This window comes from Phocoena sinus, chromosome 1 (genome assembly GCF_008692025.1).
Source record: "Phocoena sinus isolate mPhoSin1 chromosome 1, mPhoSin1.pri, whole genome shotgun sequence".
Taxonomy (NCBI): domain Eukaryota; kingdom Metazoa; phylum Chordata; class Mammalia; order Artiodactyla; family Phocoenidae; genus Phocoena; species Phocoena sinus.
This window is the reverse complement of record NC_045763.1, coordinates 21,641,767-21,669,609: the sequence shown is the minus strand read 5'-3', so window position 1 is coordinate 21,669,609 and position 27,843 is coordinate 21,641,767. Positions and strand designations below refer to the sequence as shown.

The following is a 27,843-nucleotide window of genomic DNA, read 5'->3' as shown; positions in this document are numbered from 1 at the left end:
GGTGAGGGAGGGTAGTGCATGGGATGACCTAGGTGGGAGGGGTGCCGAAGCTGGGTCGGGGTAGATTAGAAGTCAAAAATTAGAACTGGTGGTTGGGACTAGGACAGTTAGAGGAAGCTTCAGGGGAGGGGGCTGACTCTCTGGACAGTGAAGAAGTTTGGTTTAGAGGAGCCCAACAAACCTAAGTGCAGGCGCCAGGTCTTCCCTGTCATGGCTGTTTGTCCTTAAGGGCATTACTTAACCTCTCTGAGCCACCATTTACATGCCAAATAAGTGACAGCTGCCATTATTTTTTCATCATTGTTATTTTTGTTACGATTTTGGTCTGGAGTCAGGTTGGAAGAAGATCTTCAGGTACAATTGGGTGGCTGGGAGGCGGCTGAAGATAAGGAAGCTGAGAGGGGTGATGCATAGTTCCTGAAGGGGCAGATGCTGGGAGATAAAGGCCCTGAAGGGAGGTGATGGGGGAAGTTTCACAGCAGCAGTGATAGCCCCTTTGATGCAGAGTTTTCCATTTGAGGACATCCCTGAGGCTTCAGTCCGGGCTGGGAGGGAAATGGTGTTGGGGGGCGGGGAGGAGTATGCAGGCTAGAGAGAGGGTCATGAGGCCGGAAGTGAGAGCTGGGGCTGGCAGCCTGGCTCCCCTGGGGAGGCTGTGGGTGGGGGAGGGGAGGCTGCCTGGGGAAGGGGTGGGGTGGTCACAGCCGCAGCGGGGGAGGGTGGGGCTGGGGACTCAAGGATGTGGGCTGGCCCTTCCCGGCACTGTGCACAGCAGGTTGGGGCCCCCAGCCCCCTTCCCTCCCAGCCAGCTGGTGTCCCCATAGGCAGGCTCAGACACACTGACCCAGAAGCAGACAGATGGACAGAAGAACCTTTTCGACTTTGTTCACAGACGTGGGATAGGTGGTGCCCTTGGGAGGGGTCCAAGAAAATGGATGCCTGGGTGTGGTGGGGAGGGGTGCCAGCTGCTTCCCTCAGATCCTGGAGGCTGCGAGAGAGCAGTGGACAGAGTCAGGAGGTCTGGCAGGACGACGTGCCCAAAGGTCTTCACGGGTGGGTGGAACAGAAGCAACCGCTGGAGTGGAGGTTTCTCTCTTCTGCCAAGATCACACCCTCAGGCCCCAAGTGGGAGGTCTCCAGAGCAGGGAGGGTTGGTGAGCCCCACCCTCAGTAAGGGAGGGATGATGGCTTCTGGTAGGCATCTCAAAGAGGGCAGCACTGTGGATCAACCGTACTGTTGGAAATCTGACCTGGAGACTCCACAGAGTCTGAGCCCCTTTGCTCCTTTGTGAGTCTTACCCACAGCCCATCCTGCAAGAGCAACAGTGAGATTCTTGAAGCAGAGAGAGCCTAGCCTAGAAGGGGCCAGGCCACAGTCTGCCGGCAGGCATGAGAAAGAACAGAACCCTGAGTGATCGAGTAAATGGGGCAGTGAGGAACAGCTGAGGCCTGGGACCTGCAGGGACAGGGGATGTTCTGCCTGGATGAGCAACAAAGAGGCCCTCCTCATGCCATTTTGTGGTCTTGGGCAAAGTCTCTTTCCCTCTTCCAGTCTCAGTTTCCTCATCTATAAAATGGGAGGCACACGAGGTGGCACTAGAACAGCATAGCCACTAGGGGAGCCGATTAAAAATGCAGATTCCCAGATGTCCCTTCAGATTTATGAGTCAGATTCCCCTGGACTAGGGTCTGGGTATCTGCAAGGTTACATAGCTTCCCCAGGCCCAGGGTTTGGAAGCCAATGGGTTAGATGATTTTAAGGTTCCTTGCAGCCTTTAAGTGAGGCCACAGCTCTAGAAGGAGCACTTTCAGGAGTGGCTGAAGGAGAGTTGCAGGAGCTGGGAGCGGAAGGAGGCTTTGGACTTGGCAGAATTAGGAATCTTGCCACTTAGCAGCTATGTGACTTCAGGCAAGTTATACAACTGCTCTGAGCCTGTTTCCCCTGTAACGTGGAGACAGTAAACCATGTCTCCCAGGTTCGGTGAAGATTCAGTGGGTCATATATGTGGAGGTGCTTCATAGATTGCAAATTGCCACCCACCAAAGACGAGTGGACGAGTGTCCCTGCCCACACTCTCCTGTCCCCAAGTCAGCTCTGCAGTCTTCCTGTGGAGTTAACAACCCTGGGAAGCGATCCTCCCAGTGGTCAAGGACCATTCAGCTCCTTGCTCCCCCAAACCCCAGCTCTTGGGGATCAGCCGGGGCCCTGAGTCCCCAGGCTCCCTTGGGTGTCAGACATGCCTGGATCTAAATCCCAACTCTGCCCTGACCAGCTCAGGGAGTCACTCGGTAAATATTTATGTAGCATCCATAGCCCAGGCCCTGGGGTCAGGGGATACAACGGTAAACAAGACAGACACAGTCCTTGCCCCTGAAGAGCCCATACTTGGGGAGCAGACACACTGAACACCCAGTCATACAAGTAATTGACTGCAGTCATGATAAATACTGTGAAGGTGAAACAAAGAGGGCTCTAAAAATATGTAGCAGGGGCCGGATGGAGGCTAGAGGTGGCATGGAGGGCGGAGAATGTCCCTTTTCACATTCTTAATCTCCTTCCCTCCTTCCACATCCTACTTGGGTCCCACTTTTGGGTCTGGAGAGGAAAGAGAGAGAGCCTCAGGGGGAAAGGCAGGGCTGATTGTTCTGTGTGCCTCATTCATTCATTCATGCGTTCAGTAAATATTTTTTGAAGCACACTTGTGGGCCATGTGCTGATCCGGGGGTTGGGAGATACACACGGAAGTCAGCAGGACAGAAATCCTTGCCTTCGTGGTGCTTACCACCTTCCGGCGGATGGTTTCCTCCACTGTGGAAGCAGGGATGATAATCGTATTGATCCCAGGTTTGCAGGGGGGTCAGATGAGGTAATCCACATACAGCGCTTAGTCCAGTGTTCGGCAGCAGAGAAAGCGTCCCCAGAATACGTGCTTCTGTCGTTGTTGACGCCCTGGTATGATTGTTAAACCTCTGACCTCAGGCACTCTTCAGTTTTTCTTTGCAGCTCTCATCCCGCTAATAATTAAGTCACTTACCATAATCTGTTAAATGTTTGTGTACCCAGCTCTTGTGCAAAGTAGGCACTCCATAAATAATGAGTATATGAATGAGTGAATGATGTCACTTCATCTCAGCCTCCATTTCCTCATCTGCAAAATGGGGTTATTAATAGCCCCTACCTCGCAGGATCGGTATGAAGAATTAAATGAAACGATGCCTGGACAGCTTCCAGCCCAGTGCCTGGCGCGCAGTAGGTGCTCACTAAACCTGAGCTGCGGTGGTCCTTTCCAGGCGCTGTCCACGCCCCGAGGCCTGGGCTCAGGCCGAAGCTGCTCCACAGCACCCCCAGCTGACAGCCAGCGACTGGCAGAGCCCCCAGGCACGGGGGCCCTCTCTCTTTCAGGTCAGCTGGGCATGCGCTGGAGGGAGTACTGGGGGAGCTGGGGTTGGTATGTGGGGGAGACCGGGCCCCGTGGGCAGGTGGGCAGTGGTTGGGCTGTGGCCAGCAGACCGCTGAGATCTCCTCTTGCCTGTCTCGCTGCCCACAGAGATCTCCAGTGTGACAGCCCAGGCGGCAGAGCCGAGGGTGAGTGGCCGGGCTTCTCCTAGAGCCCTGGGGATGGGACAAGAAGGAAGAGGCCGTGTCCTTGATAGGACCTCCGGGCCCTCTGACGGGCCTGGCCCTCTCCTGACGTTTGATCCACCTTGCTGATGGGCTTCCCTCCCCAAAGCGGGTGAACTGTTCTCCCCCAGCCCTTAGCCAGAGTCTAGACAAAAGTGGGTGAGCTGTCAATAAGTGGAACTGGGGCCCGTGGGGGTTCACGATGCGTGTGGTGGTTTAGGAAAAGCTGGGGGTTAGCAAGGGGATAGGGCTTCGGGAGGGGACTCAGGGGAGGGGTGCCGGGGATCACTGAGGACATGGGAAGCTGATGAGGACTTAGGCATTCGGTGAGGGACCTCCTGGCTGTGCTGCCTGGCAGGTCCTGGTCCCGGCTTCTCGCACCCTCATGTCAGCCCCGGCCCCGCCCGGCGGCCTGCGGAGGACAAGGTCAGGATGCGTGTGAAGCCCCAGGGCCTGGTGGTGACTTCCAGTGCCGTGTGCAGCTCTCCTGACTACCTCCGGGAGCCCAAGTACTACCCCGGCGGCCCCCCCACCCCCCGGCCCTTGCTTCCCGCCCGGCCCCCTGCCAGCCCACCCGACAAGGCCTTCGCCCACACCTTCTCTGAGAACCCGCGCCCACCCCCACGCCGGGACCCCAGCACCCGGCGCCCACCAGTCCTTGCCAAGGGGGACGACCCGCTGCCCCCGAGGGCGGCCCGTCCTGTCTCCCAGGCCCGCTGCCCCACCCCCGCGGGAGACGGCAGCAGCTCCCGACGGCGCTGGGACAACGGGCGGGTGAACCTGCGTCCAGTGGTCCAGCTGATTGACATCATGAAGGACCTGACCCGGCTCTCCCAGGACCTTCAGCACAGCGGCGTGCACCTGGACTGCGGTGGCCTCCGGCTCAGCCGCCCACCTGCCCCGCCCCCCGGGGACCTTCAGTATAGCTTCTTCTCCTCACCCAGCCTGGCCAACAGCATCCGCAGCCCTGAGGAGCGGGCCACCCCCCATGCCAAGTCTGAGCGGTCCAGCCACCCCCTCTATGAGCCTGAGCCTGAGCCTAGGGACAGTCCCCAGCCCGGCCAAGGCCATAGTCCCGGAGCCACGGCCGCGGCCGCCGGTCTGCCACCAGAGCCCGAGCCAGACGGCCCTGATTACTCAGAACTCGCTGACGCCGACATCCTGAGTGAGCTGGCCTCCCTGACTTGCCCCGAGGCCCAGCTGCTGGAGGCCCAGGCCCTCGAGCCACCGTCGCCTGAGCCAGAGCCTCAGCTCCTAGACCCCCAGCCCCGCTTCCTGGACCCGCAGGCACTAGAGCCGCTCGGGGAAGCTTTGGAGCTGCCGCCCCTGCAACCCCTTGCTGACCCTCTGGGGTTGCCGGGCCTGGCTCTGCAGGCCCTAGAAACCCTGCCCGACTCCCTGGAGTCGCAGCTGCTCGACCCTCAGGCACTTGACCCCCTGCCCAAGTTGCTTGACGTCCCTAGCCGCCGCCTGGAGCCCCAGCAGCCCCTGGGACCCTGCCCGCTGGCTGAGCCCTTGCGCCTGGACCTGTGCTCACCCCATGGCCCTCCTGGGCCCGAGGGTCACCCCAAATCCGCCTTGCGGCGCACCGATAGGCCAAAGATCCTGTGTCGCCGACGGAAAGCCGGACGGGGACGCAAGGCAGACGCCGGCCCCGAGGGCCGTCTGCTGCCCCTGCCTGTGCCCACAGGGCTGGCGGCTGCCCTGGCTGAGCCCCCGCCCCCGCCCCCACCTCACACCCTGCCCGGCCCAGGCCCAGTCCCAGAGCTGGAGCCCGAATCCTCCCAGACCCCAGTGGTCCCTACCCGCAGAGGCAAGTGCCGGGGCGTGCGGCGCATGGTGGTGAAGATGGCCAAGATCCCCGTGTCACTGGGCAGGCGGAACAAGACCACGTACAAGGTGTCGTCTCTGAGCAGCAGCCTGAGCGTGGAGGGCAAGGAGCTGGGCCTGCGCGTGTCCACAGAGCCCACCCCGCTACTGAAGATGAAGAACAATGGGCGGAACGTGGTGGTGGTCTTCCCACCCGGCGAGATGCCCATCATTCTCAAGCGTAAGCGCGGCCGCCCTCCTAAGAACCTGCTCCTGGGCCCCGGCAAGCCCAAGGAGCCAGCGGTGGTGGCGGCCGAGGCAGCCACTGTGGCAGCAGCCACCATGGCCATGCCGGAGGTGAAGAAACGGCGGCGGCGGAAGCAGAAGCTGGCGTCTCCCCAGCCGTCCTACGCAGCAGATGCCAACGACAGCAAGGCCGAGTACTCAGACGTCCTCGCCAAGCTGGCCTTCCTGAACCGCCAGAGCCAGTGCGCTGGGCGGTGCTCACCGCCCCGCTGCTGGACACCCAGTGAGCCCGAGTCAGTGCACCAGGCGCCCGACACACAGAGCATCTCCCACTTCCTGCACCGTGTGCAGGGCTTCCGACGGCGAGGTGGCAAGGCAGGCGGTTTTGGTGGCCGGGGTGGGGGCCACGCGGCCAAGGCGGCCCGATGCTCCTTCAGCGACTTCTTTGAGGGCATCGGCAAGAAAAAGAAGGTGGTGGCCGTGGCAGCCGCCGGGGTCGGGGGCCCTGGCCTCGCTGAGTTGGGGCACCCACGCAAACGGGGCCGGGGGGAGGTAGACGCCGTGACTGGGAAGCCCAAACGCAAGAGGCGGTCCCGGAAGAACGGGACTCTGTTCCCGGAACAGGTGCCCAGTGGCCCAGGCTTTGGGGAGGCGGGCACTGAGTGGGCCGGGGACAAGGGTGGTGGCTGGGCCCCTCACCATGGGCACCCGGGCGGGCAAGCTGGCCGAAACTGCGGGTTCCAGGGGACCGAGGCCCGGGCCTTTGCCTCCACTGGGCTAGAGAGCGGGGCTTCGGGCCGTGGCAGCTACTACAGCACAGCCGCACCTGCGGGCCAGACGGAGCTCAGCCAGGAGCGCCAAAACCTCTTCACCGGCTATTTTCGCTCACTGCTCGACTCGGATGACTCCTCCGACCTCTTGGACTTTGCCCTCTCAGCCTCTCGCCCTGAGTCCCGGAAGGCATCAGGCACCTACACAGGGCCCCCCAGCAGCGCCCTGCCCGCCCAGCGGGGCCTGGCCACCTTCCCCAGCCGGGGAGCCAAGGCCAGCCCGGTGGCAGTGGGCAGCAGCGGGGCTGGGGCGGAGCCCTCCTTCCAGCCCGTTCTGCCCACTCGCCAGACCTTCCCGCCGGGCCGGGCAGCGAGCTATGGGCTGACCCCCGGCACTTCAGACTGCCGGGCAGCCGAGACCTTCCCGAAGCTGGCCCCTCTGCCTTCTGCCGTGGCTCGCTCACCTACCGCACACCCGCCCACCAACACCTACCCCCCGCAGTACGGGGGCTACGGGGCTGGACAAAGTGTATTCGCACCCACTAAGCCCTTTACGGGCCAGGACTGCGCCAACAGCAAGGACTGCAGCTTTGCCTACGGCAGTGGCAACAGCCTCCCTGCCTCACCCAGCAGCGCCCACAGCGCTGGCTACGCCCCACCGCCTACCGGTGGCCCCTGCCTGCCACCAAGCAAGGCGTCCTTCTTCAACAGCTCTGAGGGGGGCCCCTTCTCTGGTTCGGCCCCCACACCCCTGCGCTGTGACAGCCGGGCCAGCACGGTCTCACCCGGCGGCTACATGGTACCCAAGGGCACCACAGCCTCTGCCGCCTCTGCCGCGTCCTCGTCGTCCTCCTCCTTCCAGCCCTCGCCTGAGAACTGTCGGCAGTTTGCGGGGGCTTCTCAGTGGCCTTTCCGGCAGGGCTATGGGGGCCTGGACTGGGCCTCGGAGGCCTTCAGTCAGCTCTACACTCCCGGTTTCGACTGCCACGTCAGCGAGCCCAACGTGATCCTGGACATCTCCAACTACACGCCACAGAAGGTGAAGCGGCAGACGGCCGCGTCCGAGACCTTCTCCGAGTCGTCCTCCGACAGCACCCAGCTCAGCCAGCCCGGCGGCGGCGGTTTCCGGCGCGCCAGCAGCGAGGCCTCGAGCAGCGAGGGCCAGTCGAGCCTGTCCAGCCTGGAGAAACTGATGATGGACTGGAACGAGGCGTCGTCCGCCCCCGGTTACAACTGGAACCAGAGCGTCCTCTTCCAGAGCAGCGCCAAGCCGGGCCGCGGACGGCGGAAGAAGGTGGACCTGTTCGAGGCCTCGCATCTGGGCTTCCCGTCAACCGCCTCGGCCAGCGCCGCGGGCTACCCATCCAAACGGAGCACCGGGCCCCGGCAGCCTCGGGGTGGACGGGGTGGCGGGGCCTGCTCGGCCAAGAAGGAGCGGGGCGGGGCGGCGGCCAAAGCCAAGTTCATCCCCAAGCCCCAGCCGGTCAACCCGCTGTTCCAGGACAGCCCAGACCTCGGCCTGGACTACTACAGCGGGGACAGCAGCATGTCACCACTGCCCTCGCAGTCGAGGGCCTTCAGCGTGGGCGAGCGAGATCCCTGTGACTTCATGGGACCCTACTCCATGAACCCGTCCACGCCATCGGACGGCACCTTCGGCCAAGGCTTCCACTGCGACTCGCCCAGCCTCGGCGCCCCTGAGCTGGATGGCAAGCATTTCCCGCCACTGGCCCACCCGCCCACGGTGTTTGATGCTGGCCTGCAGAAGGCCTACTCTCCCACCTGCTCCCCGACCCTGGGCTTCAAGGAAGAGCTGCGGCCGCCACCCACGAAGCTGGCTGCCTGTGAGCCCCTCAAGCATGGGCTCCAGGGGGCCAGCCTGAGCCATGCAGCTGCAGCCCAGGCCCACCTGAGCTGCCGGGACCTGCCGCTGGGCCAGCCCCACTACGACTCCCCCAGCTGCAAGGGTACGGCATATTGGTACCCGCCAGGCTCAGCTGCCCGCAGCCCGCCCTATGAAGGCAAGGTGGGTTCAGGGCTGCTGGCTGACTTCCTGGGCAGGACGGAGGCCGCGTGCCTCAGTGCCCCACACCTGGCTAGCCCACCGGCCACACCTAAGGCCGACAAGGAGCCACTGGAGATGGCCCGGCCGCCCGGCCCACCCCGTGGCCCCGCTGCAGCTGCTGCTGGCTATGGCTGCCCACTCCTTAGTGACTTAACCCTGTCCCCTGTGCCGAGGGACTCGCTGCTGCCCCTGCAGGATACCGCCTACAGGTATCCAGGCTTCATGCCGCAGGCGCATCCCGGCCTGGGTGGGGGCCCCAAGAGCGGCTTCCTGGGGCCCATGGCGGAACCTCACCCTGAGGACACATTCACCGTCACCTCCCTGTAGTGCCAACTGAAGTGCCGACTGGACCTCGAGGTTTTGTTCCTGGGTGAGTCTGAGGATGTGGGTGCAGTGGGAAGAAGCTGGGGGTGGGGTGGGGGTGGGGTGGGGGGATGAGGACGTTAGAGCTCGGGCAAGGGGAAGAAGTATAGCAACGAGCAGGAAGGATTTGAGGACAAGACTGGGGACCCGAGTTGGGATTCAGGGAGTCTGGCGTTAGATGTTGGGAATAGTCTTAGGGAGGAGATGGGGTCTTGGGTGGGGAACCCAGTGTGGGGCTTGGGCATTCAGGGGGGTCCCGTTATTGAAATGGCTGGAGGACCATAGACTGGATGGGGCCATCTAGTTCGGTTCATCAAGCGTTCATTTCCCTCATCCATGCTAGGTCGTGGGCAGGGACCACCTGAGTCCCAGGAAGCGGTCACCACTTGACCTCTAGCAAGGGAGGGCGTTTGCATCACCCTGCATGTGACAGATGGAGAAAGAAGCAGGTTGGATAATTATCCGCCGAGGCCCATCCAGGATACTGACCCTGCCTGCTTCCTTGTCTCCCTGGGAGCTTCATTTAGTTCACGATGCAGTCTGGCAAGGGCCAGGCTGAGGGGGTGGCCAGTATGTCCTTTTCTGGTCTCCCAGAGTACCCCAAAGGCTATTTTTCAACAGGGGTGTTGGGATCTCCCTGTGCCTGGGGACCTGTAGCCAGCGCGGGTCTATCCCCAGGCAGGATGTTTCCTACCTAGAAAAAGCCAGTCCCTTTCCTGAAGCCAATTGCTTTTCTTAAGAATTCCATTAGGGAACTCCCTGGCAGTGCAGTGGTTAGGACTCCTCGTTTCCACTGCAGGGGGCGTGGGTTCGATCCCGGGTTGGGGAACAAAGATCCTGCGATCCTGCAAGCCGCACTGCGCGGCCAAAAAGAAAAAAAAAAGAATTCCGTTAAATATTGTTAGGTATTCAGATATTGTTTTATCAGGTACTGTCACCTCCTTGAGTTTTCTTAAGATTTTGTGTGTAGGAAAAGGAAAATAAAAGAGGGGAAATGCCCCCAAAGTGGTAAAACGGGACAGAGCTGGAAGAATCATTTTCTTGGTGAACAACCTGCTCCAGAAATGCAGCCGTAACTGGCCCATGAGATCCCACTTTTGGAACAGACCTGTTACAAAAATTGACCCAGACGTGGTGGGTGGTGATGGAGTGGGCTGGGGGCCTTTCTGAGCCCCTCACTCCCCCCGACCTCTGCTACAGTATACTGCAGCCTCCTGGGAGTGCCTTTTCCTGGAGAATGAATAGCAGGGCTCCTGGAAAGCCCCGTCCCTGCTCTGGGAAGGCTGTTCGAAGCCAGGGTGACTCAGGGTCTTGAAGTCATGTCAGTGGAAACTTATTACCCCCTCTCTGCCTGACCTCGGTTCCCTTGGTGCCTTAAGATGGCAGAGGGCAGCACATGGGAGTCAAGAGGCCTGGGGAAGGACCATTCCCCAACTGGCCAACTTGCTACATGCCCTTGACCAAGCTTTCGCCCCTCCTCCACCCCCACCCCATCCCCGCCTCTGTTTCCCCATCTGTTGAAGGCAGTTGATTTTGATAATCTCTTGGGCTCTTAAAACTCTGCATGGCATAGACAGTGGACCAGAATTTCTTGGGGGACAGCATACATTTCCTCCTGATGAAACCAGACCAAGATTAAAAATGGCCTTCCGTTCCCCATGCACCTCATTGCAAGCAGCAGAGCCGCAGATCTGAAGCAGGCCAGGGAGAAGCTGCTTAGGGTTTAAAATGTCAAACTCCTGATCCTTCTCACTGGAGGGGAGATGTCTCATGGATAATCCAGACATGTGAAATAATCCGAAAACCTTTCCTCCTGGGCTCTGGGTGGGAAAATAAACGGGTGAGGGGGCTGGGTGTTTGGGCAGGTCACGGCTCAGTGAGATACATAATGGAACCACCCAGTGAGCCCTGAACGCAGGAGGAACTGGGATGCCATCCAGCCCCACATTCTGGCCCCGCTCCCCACTCAGAGCTGGGAGTTCACAGCACTGTCCTCAAACCGATGCATTCAGTTGTTCCAGCCAGAGACGTCTGTCCGGCACCCACTGCATGCCAGGCATTGGGGACACAGCAGTGAACACCTCAAACGAGGTCCTGGTCCTCAGGGGGCTTCCAGTTTAGCGGGAAAGACAGTAAACAGAATGTTGGTAATTATCGCTGTAGGAAGGACTGTGCAAGAGGGGAAAAGCTAGGAGGCCATGAGGGCTTGCGGCCAGCTGACCAGATGCTGAGGCTGATGCCTGAAAGATGAGGGGGCATCAGCCAAATGGGAAGTGGGAAGAGCATTCTGGGCAGAGGGAACAGCAGTGGGTAAAGCCCTGAGGCAGGAAGCAGCTCAGCTTTGAGGAGCCGATGGGAGGACAGCAACACTGAGTGAGGGGGTGAGGGGGCAGGGCCAGATCATGCAGGGCATTGGAAGGAGTTTGAACTTTGTCCCAAGACAAATGGGGAACCACTGAAGCGTTCTCAGCTGGAATGTCGTGGGCCACAGTGGAGCAGGACCGGTGTTGAAGGAGGGAGACCGGCTGCGGTAGCCCAGGCAAGCAGTGGTGGTGGCTTGGACCATGGTGGTGGGAGGGCTGTCCCCCTTCTTTATCCAAACACTCCCTCATCTAGGGCAAACTCTACCCCCACCCCCTGCCGCTCCCGCCCCGCCCCGCCCCGCCCAAGGACTGATTACAATCATTGTGGGAGTGAAGAAGCCTTGGGGATATAGGGAAGGAGAACAGTGAGGAAAAAGAGTTAACAGAGGGAGTGTCACTGTCAACTGAGGGCTTAAGCAGGGAGGACAGTGACACACTCATTCACCAACAGGCACTGAGCCTTTTTGACCCTTGGCAGAGGGGGAGCAGTCACTGAGCTTAGCCTCACATCTTGAGCCCCTCCATGCCCGTCCCGATACCAGACCAGACACGGGGAAGACAAAGCAGACGTGGCCCCTGTCCTCAAGAGTGCCCATCCACCCCTAAAAAGCTAAAACAAGCACACAGAGAGCCTCAAACACCTGTTGGGAAGTGGCAGGGAGAAGCAAAGCTCGTGCACCAGGAAGGTGGGCCATGGGGTCAGAAGTCACCTCTCTGCCCCTTTGGTGAGAGAAGGGCCATATATTCGTGCCGGGCCCTTTGTGCAACACTGCCTCACTGACCCTTCACAGCAGCCTGGAAGGTGCGGGTCCTCACCCTCACCCCCCCATCAGAGAGTTGAGGAAACAGGTACAGCTCTGAACCCTGCCCAGGGGATCCATAGGTAGTAAATGGCAGAGTCATGATTTGAACCCAGTACTGCACCCCCTCCCAGCCTGGATGCTCTGCTCCCCCTCCACTCTGTGCCCCTGATTCCCCATCCGCAAAATGACGGCTTGGTTGGATGCTCACTACAACCCTTTCTGGGTCTGACATTTTAAACGGATTTTGAGGTTCTGTGAAAGAAGCTGCGTCTGAGCTCGTCCTTGAAGAATAGGCAAGATTTGGACACCTGGAGATGGAGACCGGGTGCGGGGGAAGGGCATTCCAGGCCGAGGAAACCGTGAGCCAGGGCAGGTCACATCCCAATGTGAATTAGAAGAAGAAAGCTTGGAGGAGCCAGAGTGGGGAATGGGGGTCCTGAATGGTCTGGGAGCTGAGTTGATGGGACAGAGAGGGAAGTGGGGCCGGGGTGGGGTGGGGGTGGGAGGGTGAGGGAGACTTGGGCCCCGCAAACATCTTCTAGTCCCTTAGATGGAATGCAGAGCCAGACAGACTGGCTCCGCCTTGGGCCCTCACGGCTGAAGATCAGCCCTTCTAGACCCTGGGGAAAGGGTGGGAGGGTGGGAAGGGCCCTCCAAGGTGTTTAGGGATCTCGAGTCCCCCCTCTCCTCCCTATTCCCTCTCAGGCCTGGACCTGAGGCCAAGAGAAATGTCACAGGTCCTCCAAGGTTACACCAGCTGGGGCCTCACCGGAGCAGAAGGCGGCTTCCAAGGCCACCGACCAGCCAGGGTCAGCAGGCATGCCCGGACCTGGGCCAGGCACTGGCCGCTCTGGGCTTTGTCTCTCCACGTCTTGAAACCTCAAGAGGTCACCTGATCTTGCCTCTGTTCCTTAGGCAAGAGGCCCTCACGTCAGGGGTCAGCTAGGCCTGCCCTGCCTCTCCTGGGCTCCTCTTCCCACTCTCTGGGGCTCTCCTCCCTCCAATCGGATCTCTTGCCTCTCCTGCAGCCATTTTCAGGCCAGGCCTTCTTGTGCTGAGCCCTCATTTCCTGGAAATATAATCTCTCCATGAGCATGCCGTCTCACGCTCGTCCTCTCCCATCTCCCCACATCCCTGTGGACCCAGAAGAACCCAAGGGAGCAAGGCCCTGAAACTGGAGGGTGGTGGCTAGGAGCGTGCCTGTGGGCACAGGCAGGGCTGCGTGCAGAACCCGGTTCCATCCCTTACCAGCTGGGTGACCTGGTGAGTCACGTCACCTCACTGCATCTCTTGTGAGAATTAAATGAGATTACCCGTGAAGCGCTTAGCCTGTCCCTGGCACACAGGAAGCATGTAATCAGTGGTTGGTAGATGGGTGAATAAAATACCTCCCCGCCGTCTGTGCACGTCACACACCTCTGACCCTTTCCTCCGAGCTCAGGACTCTGTAGCCAGTACTCCTTCACCTGCTCTTCCTGCTTCCCTTCTAGGAAGGAGCTTGTATTCTAGTATGGGTTTGGGGCCTTTGGCAGGAGGCTGTGAAATACCACCTAGTTATATGCCTTAACAGTGGGGCTGAGTCCTCCCTGGGCGGTCCAGAGACAAGGTAAGTCACAGACCCCACACCAAGGGACCTAAAACCTGTTGGGCAACAGGACCCAGACTCCTAAATGAGCCAGGTCAGCTAGAAACTCTGTCCACACACAGTTATCCACAGCAGTCCCCTCTTTTGGTACAGATAATCCGAAAGAAGATTGCCTTTTGATTTTGTAATACATCATGATTTCTCTCCCGGCAGATTTGCCCTCCTCGTCATCCTAACTTTTGCTGCCATAGTGCCCTCTGTTTGTGCTGGAGGGCAGGAGGAAGTAGGTTAATTCTGTGTTCAACCAGCACGAACCAGGCGCCTGCCCCGGGCCAGGCATCGCATCCGGTACTAAAGGTACCACTGAACAAGACGAGCAGTGTCCTGCCCTCGTGGAGTTTACAGCCTTGAAACAGGTGTTCATTACAAGCCTCCATGTGGGCATCACTCTCCAGGGGAGGGACTGAAATGCTCCCACTGGAAATACCAGAGACCACGAACCACGGGCAGGGCAGACAGCAAGAGCTTCCTGGGGGGGGCCAGGTGGGGGGGCGCAGAAAATGGGTCTTGAACAAATTTGAGGCCTCGGCAGCTATAGCCCTAGCTCGGCCACCTGGGTCAGCACAGCCAGTGCGTGCCAGGTCTCTGCCCCGGCACCTGCCCCCGCTTCCTGAGCCCATAGCCCCCACTGTGGCTGCTGCATGTCCCTCAGCATTTTGGGTTGCATGGTGTCTGGAGCAGCCTCCCCCCCCCCCCCCAGAACATTTACTGGATGAATTGACTGAAACATGTCTGCTCTGGTGACTTCCCTGCTTAACACCTTTTCATTGCATCCTCCCCTCGCCAGCCTCCTTGCCTCCAAAATAAAGGCCCGACTTCCTAACCTGGTATTCCGGGTATTCAAGGCTGCTTCTTCAGCCCTGACCTCCTGCTCACACAGCCTCCCTTTCCAGCTCCATACTGTGGGATTGGGAGGGAGCTTTCCAGGCCTTTTCCCCAGTGTGCCCTGTGTCTTTGCTTTAGCTGTTCCCTGGCCTGGGCCGCCCTTTCCTAGTCATCATCCATCTCCCACCTGTCATTTCCTATCTTTCACTCAGACACTGCCTCCTCCAAGAAGCGTTCCAGGATCCTTCCCAGGCGCAATTAATCTCCAGCCCTTTATGCATCCATGACAGCCCTTCCCGGGAATGTTTTCCTCACCATGCCATCAGCTCCTTTAGGCTGGTTACTCATCTCTGTGCACTGTCCCTGTCTCCCCAGTGTTTCATCATGCCGGGGACACTTCAAGGGTCAGGATTTTTTTTTTTTCCAGGAGTCAAAGAAGGGCACGTAGACTAGGGAGAATTGTGAGAGAAAAGGTTAGGCATTGGGTAACGGGGCATGAGCTGGTTTCTCTCAACCCTACTGTTATCAGATGCGCTCCTAAGGATGAGGCAGGGGAGGGGTGTATAAATAAACCAGTTCCAACTCTCAGGCTAACTGGGCTTTTGGAGTTCTGTAAATTCAGCACCTTCCAGTTTACAGAGAGGAAGAGGGACTCGCCCAAAGACACAGAGCCACCCAGGCAGGGAAGCCCGGAAAGGTAGAGTCAGGAAGGTCGCTCGGGGATCACCCAGTTCCATGTTCTTGCTACTTCCTCAGCCTCCACTCAGTTGCATGCCCAACACATACCCAGATGTGGGACAGATGCCTGTCCTTATATAGGCATCTCCGATCAGGAGGGTGGAGAGTGTGGGTGTTCGGGGTGGAGGCGTGTATAGCCTCCTCCCGGGACAGGTAAGGAGCGTGAGGCTCTGAGAGATGAGAGATACGCACAAGGTCACACAAGCTTGGTGGGCAACCATGGAAGTAAACCCCATTTGGTCCCACTAGCATCCCTCTCTATGCCCCGCAGTGGGGGAGGTAGGAGAAGATCTCTAAGGAGGGAATGAATGACTGGCAGAGCTAGAGTTTAAGGAATGCCTCTAGTCACTGGTGGACAGATTTTGAAAAACTTCCCTGGAGTGAGGAGGAGAGCCACACACCCACCCACATGCCACAGCCTACCCATCCCCAATTGGAAGCTTCATCCCTCAGAGAACTCTGGGTCCAGAGGGTATCTCCATCTGTCAGGTGTGGTCTGGGCCTCAGGGAAGCAGTATCCTCTCCACATTTAAGGGACTCAAAAGCCTGACACTGCCTGAGGACATCAGAAAGGCTGGATCAGCCTCCCTGGACAGCTGTGATGTGTCTCTGACCCCTTGTCTTTGGTGCTCTATCTCAGTGCCTGAAGATCTCTGCCATTCCCTGTTCAACCCCCTTATTTTACATAGAAACTGAAGCCCAGAGAGGGAAAGGACTTGCCCTAGGTCACACGGCATATCCGTCTCTCAAATCCTCATGCACTCTTTGCCTTCTGCTCCACTGCCTTGTTTGATGTTGAGACCCCTTTCTGGAGGGTAGAGACTAGAAGGTGGGGTTAGACCTTAGCGCATGGCCTGGCAGTTAGCGGCTGTGAATACATGTCTGCTGGTTGCTTGAATGAATGCTCCTTTTGCCGGGGAGAGCAGCTCTCTTTGGACGACCTGACTTATATGTGATCTGTAGCATTTTAAATCCCTGCTCAGCTCTCCCTTGGCACCCCCAGCGCCAGCGCCCACTGACAGGCAGAGACCACTTCAAGAGACTCTGGAACGTGCAGTCCTTCGTTACGGAGGCACTAAAAGGTTAAGTCTCGTGAACAATGGCTGGTGTCCTGGGGCGCCAGCCACTGCTGGCATCGGGGATACGGAGGTACCCCACGCAGGTCTCTGCCCAGGAGGAGCACGGAAGGGAATGATAAGTGCCCCGGTAGCTATGGTAACAGGGCGTCTGAGGAGGCGTCCGGAGATGTGCAACACCTGACCTGGACCTTGACTCGCCGATCAGACTTGGACCGGTCACGGCTCTTTCGTTCAGTTGGCACACCTTGTTGACCCCAGCATGTGCTCGGCGCCGCGCTCAGCGGTGTGTTGAAGAGCCACAGTCCCTCTCACCAAAGCTGGGTGAGGTGCCCCCACTGTGCTCCCTGAGTCCCCCAGGGCTCCTCTTGACACTCCCCCATCTCCCTGCGTGTGATCGCCTGGTTTGGGGTCCGCTTTGCTTCCCTCTGTGCTCTGTGAGCCCCTCAAGGGCAGAGACCAGATCCGTCTTGCTGTCCGCTTTGTCTCCAGTGCCCAGCACTGGGCCACCTGGCCCAGCAGCACTGCTTCTGTTCTGTGGCGAGTTGAACCTGGTGAAGTCAGGGTTCTGCATGGCCATAGCATTCTGCTTTCTCCCTGGCTCAGGAACCTCTGGTTTTGATTCTCTCCCCATCCCCCACCCCCCACCATCCCCCCAGATTCTGGCCAAGTCATGAAAGCTGGGGAGGGCGGTGTGAGGAGGAAGGTGAGACAGCGGTGGCTTAGCAGAGGGTGAGAAAGCCTCCCTGCTGCCTGGCCGCGGGCACCACGGGAATGGTTCTGGCAGGAGCTGCCTGCTGGGCTGAGATCACCATGGAGACCTGGCTTGGAGAGGGTCACTGGCAGTGGCTAAGGGCTGGAGGGGGCGGGGGTGACAGGGATTTGTGCAGAGGCTCCCAGCCTGCCCCGGGGCCCTTAAGGGGAGCAGGGAAGGCTGGGGTTCAGCACAGTTCGCTTGCTAAGTAGTTTGGAGCTGCCCGTCCTAAATCTCCCCCTCACTTGTCACCCCAATACACCGTATCTGTCACCCCAACAGAGGTTCCTTAGCTTGGCAGCTGTTCTTCAACTGCAGTAAAGCTGTCCTACAGATAGATGCCCCCAGCCCTCCAGCTGAACCTGTCCCCCCACCCTGTTCATCACCCTAACTGGAGAACTGACACCCACCCCAACTGTATCCCCTGCCCCAATCACCCCAGTTGCAATACAGCTTTTCTCCCCATCACCCCAGTTGTAATACAGCTGTCGCCCTAACAAGCACACCTCTTACCCCTATGGCTAATATTCCATCCTCCCCTCACCAGCAGGAGACCCGAGAGCTTAACAAAGATGCAGCTCCTACCCTCCCCCTCATGCCTCTGCACGCCACCTGGGCTGAGGCACCAGGATGGGGTGCTGTCCCACCTCCCAGGAGCCCACCTGGCTCCCTGAGGGGAGTCCTGGCAAGTCCAGCCTCGGGACAAAAGTCTTCCCGGGGGCTGACTGCCCAGCAGACAGCAGCCAAGGCTGAGCAGAATTTAAATGTGGCCCCGTTGGGAAGGGAAGCCAAGAAAGAGGACAAGAGAGGGAAGGCTTTCTGTGGCCGCCTGGTTCCTGCAGGGGTGGGGGAGGGTGGTTGGCTTGCTGAGGAGTCTCAGAAGGTGGTTTTGGGACCCCCACGCTTGCCCCTTAATTTTGGTGGGTTGGTCACTCACCCAATGTAGGAGACATGAATTTCAGGGCTCCGAGAAGAGGACAGAGCTCTGAAAGAGCCAGGCTAACGACTGGAGGTCTTGAGAATAACTGAGCCCACCCCGTTCCCACTGGGCATCTTCCCACTCACCCCAGCAAAGCTGGGGGTCTGGATAGGGAGTCAGGTCCCCAGAGCCCTGCAAACATAATTAGGACCGACTGTCTAGGGAAAGGGGGTACTTGAGATCTCTATTGTCTAGTGATTGTAGGGACTGGGGACTCGAGATTTTCTGAGCTTCAGGAAGGCGGGGTGCAGCCAAACACACATGGTATTGTGTTGGGCAATTTCTTTATTCAGACAGACTTCCTCATCACCTCACCCCTCTAAGGAACAGAATGACATTGATAGGGAATGGGGAGAAGGTTGGATTTGGAAGAAATTAAAGCAGTGGTTCACACCTGTGCTGTGCTAAGGCCCCGTCTTCGCATTATGTCATTCCTCAGAACAGCCTAGGTAGGAGGAATTACTAAACGAACTGTTACGTGAGGAAGCCGAGGCTTGGGGAGCCTAGCTGGCCCAGGCCCCATGAAGATAATGACTAGTACTAATTAGGATCATTTATGACACATTTATGGACCAGGCTTAATCTGCCTCAAACCACTGAACCTTCCCAACAAATTTACGGGATAGTTCTGTTATCCCCTTTTTACAGATGAGTAAACTGAGGCTCACAAAGATTCACTGACTTGCCCAAGGTCATAGAGCTATTAAATGGTGGTGCTAGCGTTTGAACTCAGCTGTGTCTGACTCAGGAGCTCAGGTTCTGAACAGATTGCACTGCCTGGAATCCCAGCTCCTCATCCAGTACATCCTTTACCTCTCAGTGGTGTGGGCCTTGGACACACACCTATTTTACAGATGGGGAAAGTGAGCTCAGAGCAGGCCAGAAGCAGTCCGGAGGCTCATGGATGGGGCCGCTTGGAATCTTCTGGGAGAAGGAACAATGCAGTTCCCTTCTCTCAGAATCCTGGTAGGAACCGGGTGGAGGTCCTGCTTTTAACCTCCCTGTTCCCGGAGCTCAGGGTCTGTCCCTGCTGCTGACTTCTGCCTCTTCTCTTGTGTTTCTCTGCAGCTTTCAGAAAACCAACGCCAAGACCCCTCCCAGCGTCCACATGGTCCTCCGGCAGGCGCCTGCCCCTCTGCCTCCCGCCCCACCTCCCCTGCACCCCCTGCAGCCCCATCGCCCCACCCCACCCCTCCCTGCCCATCTCCTCCACGCAGAAGCCGAAGGTGAGCCCTTTCTGCACAAAACCAGCAATTGTAAATACTTTTTAAAAATGTACAAAACTTAAAAACAAAACACAGTTTTAGAAAAAGACAAAAAAAAGAGAGAGAGAGAGAGAGAGAGAGAGAACGCGAGCGTGTGCAAGAGGTTGTGAGCGGGGCCTCAAGGTGTCCAGAGCCCCTGCAAGTATGCACTGAGAAATTTATCTACAGGTCGTTTGACAAAAATGAACAATATCCTATTTATTGTATATACTGTTTTATTATAAATCGTGGATTGTATATTGCATTCTGTAAACCTGCTGTGGTCCCGTGGTGTGCAAATTCGCATGGTGGGGGGGAGGGAGAAGAACCTCTTGCGGGAGCTTTTTTTTTTTTTTTTTTTTTTTTTTTCTTATTTTTCACTCTTTTGGGTTTTCTCTTCTGTTGTTGTTGTTGTTTTCTGTTGGCAGGACACACCCAAAGATCCAAGTTTGTATTAAAAAGAAATGAAAAAAAGCAAAAAAAAAAAAAAAAACAAAAACAAAAAAACAACCTCGTGTCTTGTGAAAGGGGGTGAGTGAGGGTGGACAGAGTGGAAGGGGTGTGACAGCTGGGGGTCGTCACCAGCCACTGGGTCCCCGGAGGTGTTGAAATACCTTCATGCGTTCCCTCCCTCAGAGCTCTCCCTTCTGCCTGAGATCTGAGTCACCTTTGCATCTGGGCCCCTCCCTTTCCACCCCAGGCCCTGGGTCTCCCCTGCCTCTGGGCTCCCCAGACTGGCCCCTGGGGTTTCCTGGCCCCTGGTCCATGCATTCTGTCCCAGGTCCAAGGAGTCTGCCTTTTAGACCTTTCTTTTGCCCTAGGTCCTGGGTCTCCCATGATTCTGAGACCCCTGTTCTCCCCCAAGTCCTTGGTTTCCTCTCCCTGAGGAACCCCCATTACAAATCCGGTCTTGGGTCTCCCCTGCTTCTAGACCCCCTTACTCCATCCTCAGTCCCAGGTCTCTGACTCCAGCCCCTTCATTTGTCCTGTGTCCCCTCAGCCTTTGGGCCCCACCGTTGTACTCTGGTTCAGGATACCTGTCTTTCAGACACTCCATCGATCCTGAGTGCAAGAACCCTTGTGGCACACCCCCCTTTCCCACAAAGACTGGAGTATCCCCTGTTTGTGTGTCTCCCATCTACCCCAGGGCCTGGGTCTCCTTTGTCTCCAGGCCCCCCTCTATTTCATCCCAACACACCTGCCTCTGCCTATGCAAACTCCAGGGCTTGACTAGGCCAAACCCATCTGCCTTCTCCTTTCTTTCCACTCTGAGCCCCAAATGCCGGGTCTGTGTTTCCTCCCAGCTTTTGTAAACTTTGGAAAAAGAAAACTGCTAATCCTGTGCCTATTTCTGGTGGACCTGGCAGGACCGAACTGTATCACACCCCCTGACCTTGGGGAGCTCTTGGCTGCCCTTGACCAAATACGCCCACTTTGGGCTGCCTGGTCCTTAGCAAGCAGCTTTTCCCATAGACCCAGTTTACGTTAAAGCTCTGCTCTATGTCCCTCCCTGCTGAAGCTCAAGGAGACCCCAAGGGACAGCTCCACACCACCTGCCCCCCTCCCTGACCCTACCGGTAAGGCCCAGGCCTTGGGAGGGTCAGAGGAGCCCTCCACCTGAGGCAGGAGACAGACACCCACCTTCTGGGCACCCCTGTCTGAAAGAGGACGCTGGCGGGTTCAGACAGGGGCAGGTAACAGTCCCTAAGACTGCATTCTCTGTGCTGGATGTGAAGGTTCAGCCTCCCACCAAGCCCCCTCTGTGCAGCCCCAAGACTCAGCTGAAGACGCCGTTGTTCCTACCCTCCTGCGCAGTGAGGGCGGAGGCATCCACTTCACTCAAGCTGCAGCCGGGGTGGGGCTGGGAGTCAGGGCAGGGGCAGTAAGACCCGGCGAGGGTTTCCTGGAGGCCAAGACCAGGGTGCGAGGCAGAAGAATGAGGGAGTTCCCAGAGGAGGAAAGAGCAGGGCAGGGGGTGGAAGCCACACATGGCTAGGTCTGTTTGGAGTAGACACTGTGTGTGTTTGGGGAGGGGAGAGGGCTTTGGAAAGGTCACCCCTGGGCAGGGGGGAGGTTGGTTGGAGGGGGTGGGTGGCTTCAAAGGCACCGGTGGGAGAGGCCAGGAGAAGTTTGTTTTCAGCCCCAAGAATCAATCGCCCGCAGGGAGAAAATGAGTGTGTTCAGCCAGCGGCTGCTGAGGAAGTGGAAGAGATCAGGGAAGGCTGTCCAGGTGGGGCCGGCTGGGTAGAGGGTGGGGCCCGGTGAGGGGGTTGAGGGCTGGGAGATGGAGGTGCAGTGGGGAAGGGGTAGTGGGAGGATTATTCCGTGGAAGGGATTGTTGCAGCTCTGCAAGATGGGGAGGAGGGACGGTGAAGGCTTGTGTGCCCAGGAATTGGGGTGGGGGTGGAGATGGGTGACCCAGGAAGGAAATGGGAGTTTAGGGAGGAAATTATAGCCCAGCAAGGGGGCTCTGTAACTTGAAGAGGGCTTTGTAGGAGGGGTGGGGATTCACTGAAAAGAGAGGGGCACCTGGAGAGGGATGGAACCCAGAGAAGGCCTTGTGGTTTCCGGGATGGGAGGGAGGCTTGGTGAGAACTGGGGCTCCTTGAAAGGTTAAGGAAGGGCTCCTGGAGAGAATGGAGCTCAGGAAGGGGAGGGGTCTCAGTCTAGGGTCTGTGGCTTAGTCTGGGCTGAAGAGGGCTAAGGGGGGCGGAGGTGTATTTGAAGAGCAGGCTCAGGGACATCTGCCATGGCCAAGGGCCCAGCCTTTGGGATGGAAGCTTCTCTTGGCCCTTGGGCCCTGGGGCTTCTGGGGGAAGGGCCTTCGCAGCCACAATCCCACACCTGATCCTGGAATACATCGAGGCAATGTGGCTCCTAGATATTTGGGTTTTGCCGCCATTTATTAAACGCTTCCCTGAGGTTTTTATTCCTCAAGACAATCCTTGAGGTAGAGAAAAATATTCACCCCATTTACAGATGGGAAGACAGGTTCAGAGACACGGAGTAAGTGACCTGTCCAAGATCCCACAGGAGGTGGCAGAAGTAGGTTGGCCCAGAGTCCGGCTCTGAGCCCTTACTTTTTCATAACAATTTAAAGGGAAAAAAATCTTGCTTATAAAATTCATCCCTCAATTCATCTATTCTATAATAAAATTTTTAAATGATAGAAATAAGAGTAAGAAATAATTATATAACACTATGTACTGGTTACTATTCTAAACCATATATATAGACTCATTCCATCCCCACAACAATCCCATGAGGCTTTACTGTAATGATTACCATTCCCATTTTACAGACAGGAAACTCAAGTGCAGAGAGGTAATTTACAAAGACCACTCAGTGAGTAAATAATGACACCAGGGTTGAAACCCAAGCAATCTCCTTCAGGAGTCTGTTTCACTATGCTGTTCAAGGGGAAAACCCACTCTACCCCCATTCCTGGTAACAATCCTTGTGTCAACATTTTCGCGTCCCTTCATCTAGATCAGTGGTCCTCAATCCAGAGATGTTATTGGTCTGGGTGGGGCCTGGGCATGGGGATTTTTAAAAGCTCCCCAGGTGGTTCCTCTAATCTAGCTGTTGTGCTGAGTGCGTACAAGCAGCCGCCTGTGCACACATCTCTCTTTAATGAGTTGTCCTAGGTGTGCATAAGATGCTTTCTCGTGTGTACACTGTGGTATCCATCAGTGGTTATCACCGAGTGGCTGGTTGTAAATTACCATGGGTTCTTCTCAGTGACGGTTGGAGACACTGCGTGAACACGTTAATCCAACTGATATTTCTTAAGCATCTATAAGATGCCACGCACTGTCCTGGGCACCTGGGGATACACCAGTGAACGAGACAAATGGGGTCCCTGCCTTTGTGTGTATGGTCTGATAGTGTTTGGTCTTATGTCTTTCCCTGTGGGTGGCAGGGGTTGGGAACCCCTGGGGGGTTGCTAAGGGGTGAATGGCTGGCTGGGAGGGGCTGCGTGCAGGGTGGATCTTCTGGCCCTGTGTGCAGATGTGTTTGAGAGAGGGAGACCCAGGGCATGTTTCCGGGTTTGAATGAGTGTGGCTGACTATGTGGTATGTGTATAAAGGTGTGCATGATCTGGGCCAGTGAAAGTGTGGACAACGGTGTGTGTGTGTGTAGGAGGGGGTGATGGGGGAGGGCTGTGTGCAAAGTAGGCACCAGCCTAGGACGGCACACAGATGGTGGCACATGCACACTCAAGCACACACACAGCCAGCTGCTGCAGAGAGGAGGCTGAGTTCCAGTCTCAGGGCACAAACTCCCAGGGCCAAGAGAATTCTGCTTTGGGTGTGTGGAGGAGGCACAGCTGGGGCTGGAAACTCTAGAGTGGGAGGGAGGGAGGGAGAGACAGGGAGGGAGGCTGGGGAGCCACATCCTTGATCTCTGGTCTGTTTCAGCAGTTCCGGACTTAGTGCTCTGGGTCTCTCTGTGACTCTGGGTCGCCCTCTCTCTAATGTCTGGATCTTGGATCTGTTTCTCTCTTCTGGGTCTTGGGCTCTGAGGCTGATCACATGACTCTGGGTCACCACCTCTCCAGCCTACTTGGCTCTCTGTGTCCCCTTCCAAGTCTGTCTGTCTCTGCCTCTATGTCCGCCTCTGTCTCCGTGTCCTTCCTTGTCCTTGCCAGGTGGGAGGAGGGGCCCCAGTGCTCAGGGAGCAGGGAGTGAAGTTGAGAAGGGCACAGAGCCAGGAGCCCCTGGACACACAGCCAACACTCCAGGACACATACTCAGGGAGCTCACAGGAACGCACAGTGTCATACATGGAGAGGTGGGTCCTCGGGGACATACACACAGGTACACAATTCAACACACAGCTGCACCCCCCACACACGGATGCTAAACACCGAGGGTCACGTGCAAAGAAATCACACACACACACACACACACACACACACACACACAGACAAATACTCATCTAGGCACACCGGGATACACAGTCACAGGCACCAGGGGCATTCTTCCAGAGGAAAACCCAGGGCCATGGGCACGCACACGGACACAACCGTACACACACCCTAAGAAACATACAGACACACAGGCAAAAAGATAGGAGACACAATCACACACTGAGACACAAATATACAGAGGCACAGTCACATTCAGAGCCACATACAGTCAGGAGTAAGGAGGCAAGTGAGCACAGACAGGCAAATAGCCTCAAGGACAACCAGAGACGGAGGCACAACAGGCACACTGAGGGACACACCCAGGCACAGGAAGAACATCCTCAGGTACACCCCCCCTCGGGGCTCACTCTGGAGCACCTGGGGACACGCCCACAGGCGGTGGGAGCGGGGCCCGGGCGGCCCAGCGCACCTGGCGCCCTCGGCTCGCCCCCAGGCGGCCCCAGGCGCCCCGAGTGTGCGTGCCCGCGCGTGCGTACCCGTGCGAGCGTGCCCGCCCCGCGCGCGCCGCCACCTGTGGGAGGAGAGGTGCGCGCTGCGCCCGGGGCTGCCTGGCCGGCTCGGCACTGGGGGAGCGGTTGCCATGGTGCGCAGAGCGCGGCCGCATACTAATGGGGCGGCCACTGGCGCTGCCCCCTGTCCGCTCCGCTCCCTCCTCCCACTCCTTCCTCCAGCTCAGCCCGAGTCGCCCCGTCCCGCGGCTTGGCCCGCGCACCCGACTCAGAGGGCGAGAGCCTCCCCCCGCTCCCCCATGCTGGCCTGGGGCCTGGGGCGGTCGGGAAGCCCGGGGCTGCGGGACCCCCGGAGGAGGCCAGGTGAAAGGCTGCGCGGCCGAGGGCCTGGGGCGCTGCCCGGCCTGGGCACGGGCACCAAACGGGCACGGCAGCTGGGAGCGCAGGTGCTGTCTTGGAAACCGGGGTGGCAATCCTGGGAGGGGGGAAAATAAAGGGGGAATTTAACCCTTTTGTTGCCAGAGGTCCCTCCAGCCAGTCTTCGCCAGGCTTGGCTGGGGAGAGTGAGGGGACTTGACCAATCACTAATACAGTCTACACCCCTCACTTTCCATCTGCTTCCAGCGTCTCTCCAGTTCTGGCTTGGCCTATGGTGTGTGTGTGTGGCGGTGGGGCGGGGTGGGGGTGGGGGGGAATCAGTTACCGTCACTCCAGTTCTGCTCATCTGACTGGTGAGGTGGGGCTGTGGAGGAGTGTACTGAGGACTGAGGGCAGGGGGGCATTGGCACCAGAAGGGTTACAACTCCCCATACCTTAATCCCAGTCCCTGAGCCCCCCTTTCACACAGCCTTGACCCCCTACCCACTCAGGCCCGCTGTTTTAATTGGCATGGAGGGGCGTGGCGGTATTCTAGGGTTGGGGGAGCCAGCAGAGGGTTTGCAGGTAGAGGCAGTGGGGGGGGGTTAATGGGGGGGGAGCCAGGCGGTTGCCTAGCAACCCCACAGCTGTCTGTTGACCTAGAAGAAGCTGCGCTGTCTTGACACAGCTGGTGTTTACATGTAACCGAGGCTCTGGCTTACCCGCTTGCTTGGAGGAAAGCTGAGGCAGTGCCCTGGTGGCAGCCTGGCCCCAGCCCCTGGCTGTGGTGGGCTTCGTGCCTGGTGCCCGCCTGCCCTCTTTGCTTCAGCTCCTACCTCAAGTCCAACTGGAGAGAGAGTGGGAGGGCAGAACGCAGAGCTGGAGGCTTTGGGGCTGGGGACGGTTGATACACACACACACACACACACACACACACACACACACACACACAAAACCCAAGGCCTTCAACATAGAAATGGTGGGAGACTAAGAAAGGGTTGGGGGAGTTCCCTGGTGGCCTAGTGGTTAGGGTTCTGGGCTTTCACTGCTGTGGCCCAGGTTCAATCCCTGGTGGGGTAAATGAGATCCTGCAAGCCGTGTGGCATGGCCGAAAAAAAAAAATTCCCTGAGAAAGGGCTGGGGGATGAGGGTGCCCAGTTTGTGCACAGATTTCAACCCACACAGACACCTCCAGCATTTGCAGGGACACATGGACACAGAGATCCACGAAATCAAACTAACATAGGCACACACACAGGCACAGAGATGCCCATTGACATAATGACATCCAGGTAGACACACAGAAGTGCAGTAATCAAGTGATTGAAACCCCAACACACAGACATACGCACAGACCTCTTGATACAGAAGACAAACAGGCAATGACCATCTGATAAGAGACACACACTCCAAAACACTGACACACCAAAATCCCCATGTGGTAACACCAGCAGCTATCATACTAACGCAGTTCATTCCAGCTAGAGTTTGCAGGTCTGCATTATGAAAGAAACCCAGCCTCACGTGTGGAGTCACCCACACGCACACTGAGAAACACACAACTCCCCAAACTTTTATTGATTGCCCACAATGCTTAAGGCAGGCAGTTGCTACAGCACAGATGTAAGCAAAGACACACCCAGGAGCCCAACATGTGAAGAGACACAAGTCCCTGAAGGACCATGGGCCCTGACATGTCCCACCCGCACCCACACAAAATACCCGTAGCACAAACACATGCCGGCCTAGGCTGTGAGCGGAGCGGAGACTCCTCCCTGCCCACAAGCCCCGAGGAGCAGCAGATGTGCCTTGAGGTCAGAGGGCCCTAGTGGCTTCAGTACCAGCTCCAGATGAACCCATACAGCCTGGGCTGTACCCTCAGCACTAGGGAGGAAACAGCACCAGCTCTTTCCCTGGGAGCCCTCAGACTGAGGGGAAAGATACAGCCCATCCCCAGGAGGCCCTGTCTGAAGCTCTGTCCTCCCCAGTCCCTGCCTGGACTGACAGAAGAGGCACTGTCCTGCCCAGATGAGGTCCGGTCTGACGGAGGCCGTGTCTCCCTCCCAGGCAGCTCTGGACACTACAGACAGACACAGAGACACACACACCAGCATGTGGCAGCTCCTGGGGGGTTCTGGAGGGCTTCCTGACAGAGGTGAGCCTGGGGCCTGGTTTTGGAGCCCAGGAGGAAAGGGGGAGGGAGTGTGCTGAGGAGGGCCTCCTTATCTTACCCCACACCCGCCCCTCCCCCAGCAGCTCCTCCTCCCGCCAGGGCCCAAGGGGCCTGCTGGGGCCCCACAGCCCTGTCAGCCCAAGCAGTGAGCAGGAGGAGGAGAGCGGGTATTTTTAGCTTCTCTGCCACTGACATTTCGCAGCAGGCGACCTGGGGTGAAGCTGAGTGAGTGCTGAAGGCTGGGAGAAGCCGCCAGCGCCTTCCCGCCCCCGTTGCACATGCACGCACACAGCCACGTCCCCCAACACTCGCAATGCTCGCCTAAGGGGCACGGCTTCAGGTACACAGTTATGTGTGGATCTAGACACACACATGCACCTGTGCACACACTTGGTCCACGTGCCACTCATGCCTAAAACCTCACACTCCCGGACAACACGAAATGTACCTGTTCACACACCCAGATACACGCACACACAATTCAGACATATAACGCACTTCTCACACCTAGCCGAGCATGCAACGCTCGCTCATCATTCAGCTGAGAAGTGTGATTCAGTGCCTACTGTGTGTTGGGCACTATTCTAGACACAAAGGGTACCGTGAACGCACAGACCAAAATTCCAGCC

The 27,843-nt window shown here is 57.8% G+C and overlaps 1 protein-coding gene across 3 annotated transcripts in view; it reads left to right on the top strand.

Annotated features, from left to right (window-relative positions):
• Positions 1-19,497, top strand: part of AHDC1 (AT-hook DNA binding motif containing 1) — a 64,584-nt gene extending 45,087 nt beyond the window's left edge. For 2 of the 3 annotated variants that reach the window (XM_032646326.1, XM_032646309.1), the window contains exons 4-7: positions 3,292-3,403; positions 3,549-3,586; positions 3,981-8,882; positions 19,127-19,497. In XM_032646326.1, the coding sequence (XP_032502217.1) occupies positions 4,055-8,839 (4,785 nt within the window). In that variant the 5' untranslated portion in view covers positions 3,292-3,403; positions 3,549-3,586; positions 3,981-4,054 and the 3' untranslated portion in view covers positions 8,840-8,882; positions 19,127-19,497. Of the gene's footprint in view, positions 1-3,186; positions 3,404-3,548; positions 3,587-3,980; positions 8,883-19,126 lie in introns of all 3 variants that reach the window. The other variant, XM_032646317.1, reaches the window with a different exon arrangement.
• Positions 19,498-27,843: the final 8,346 nt, after the last annotated feature.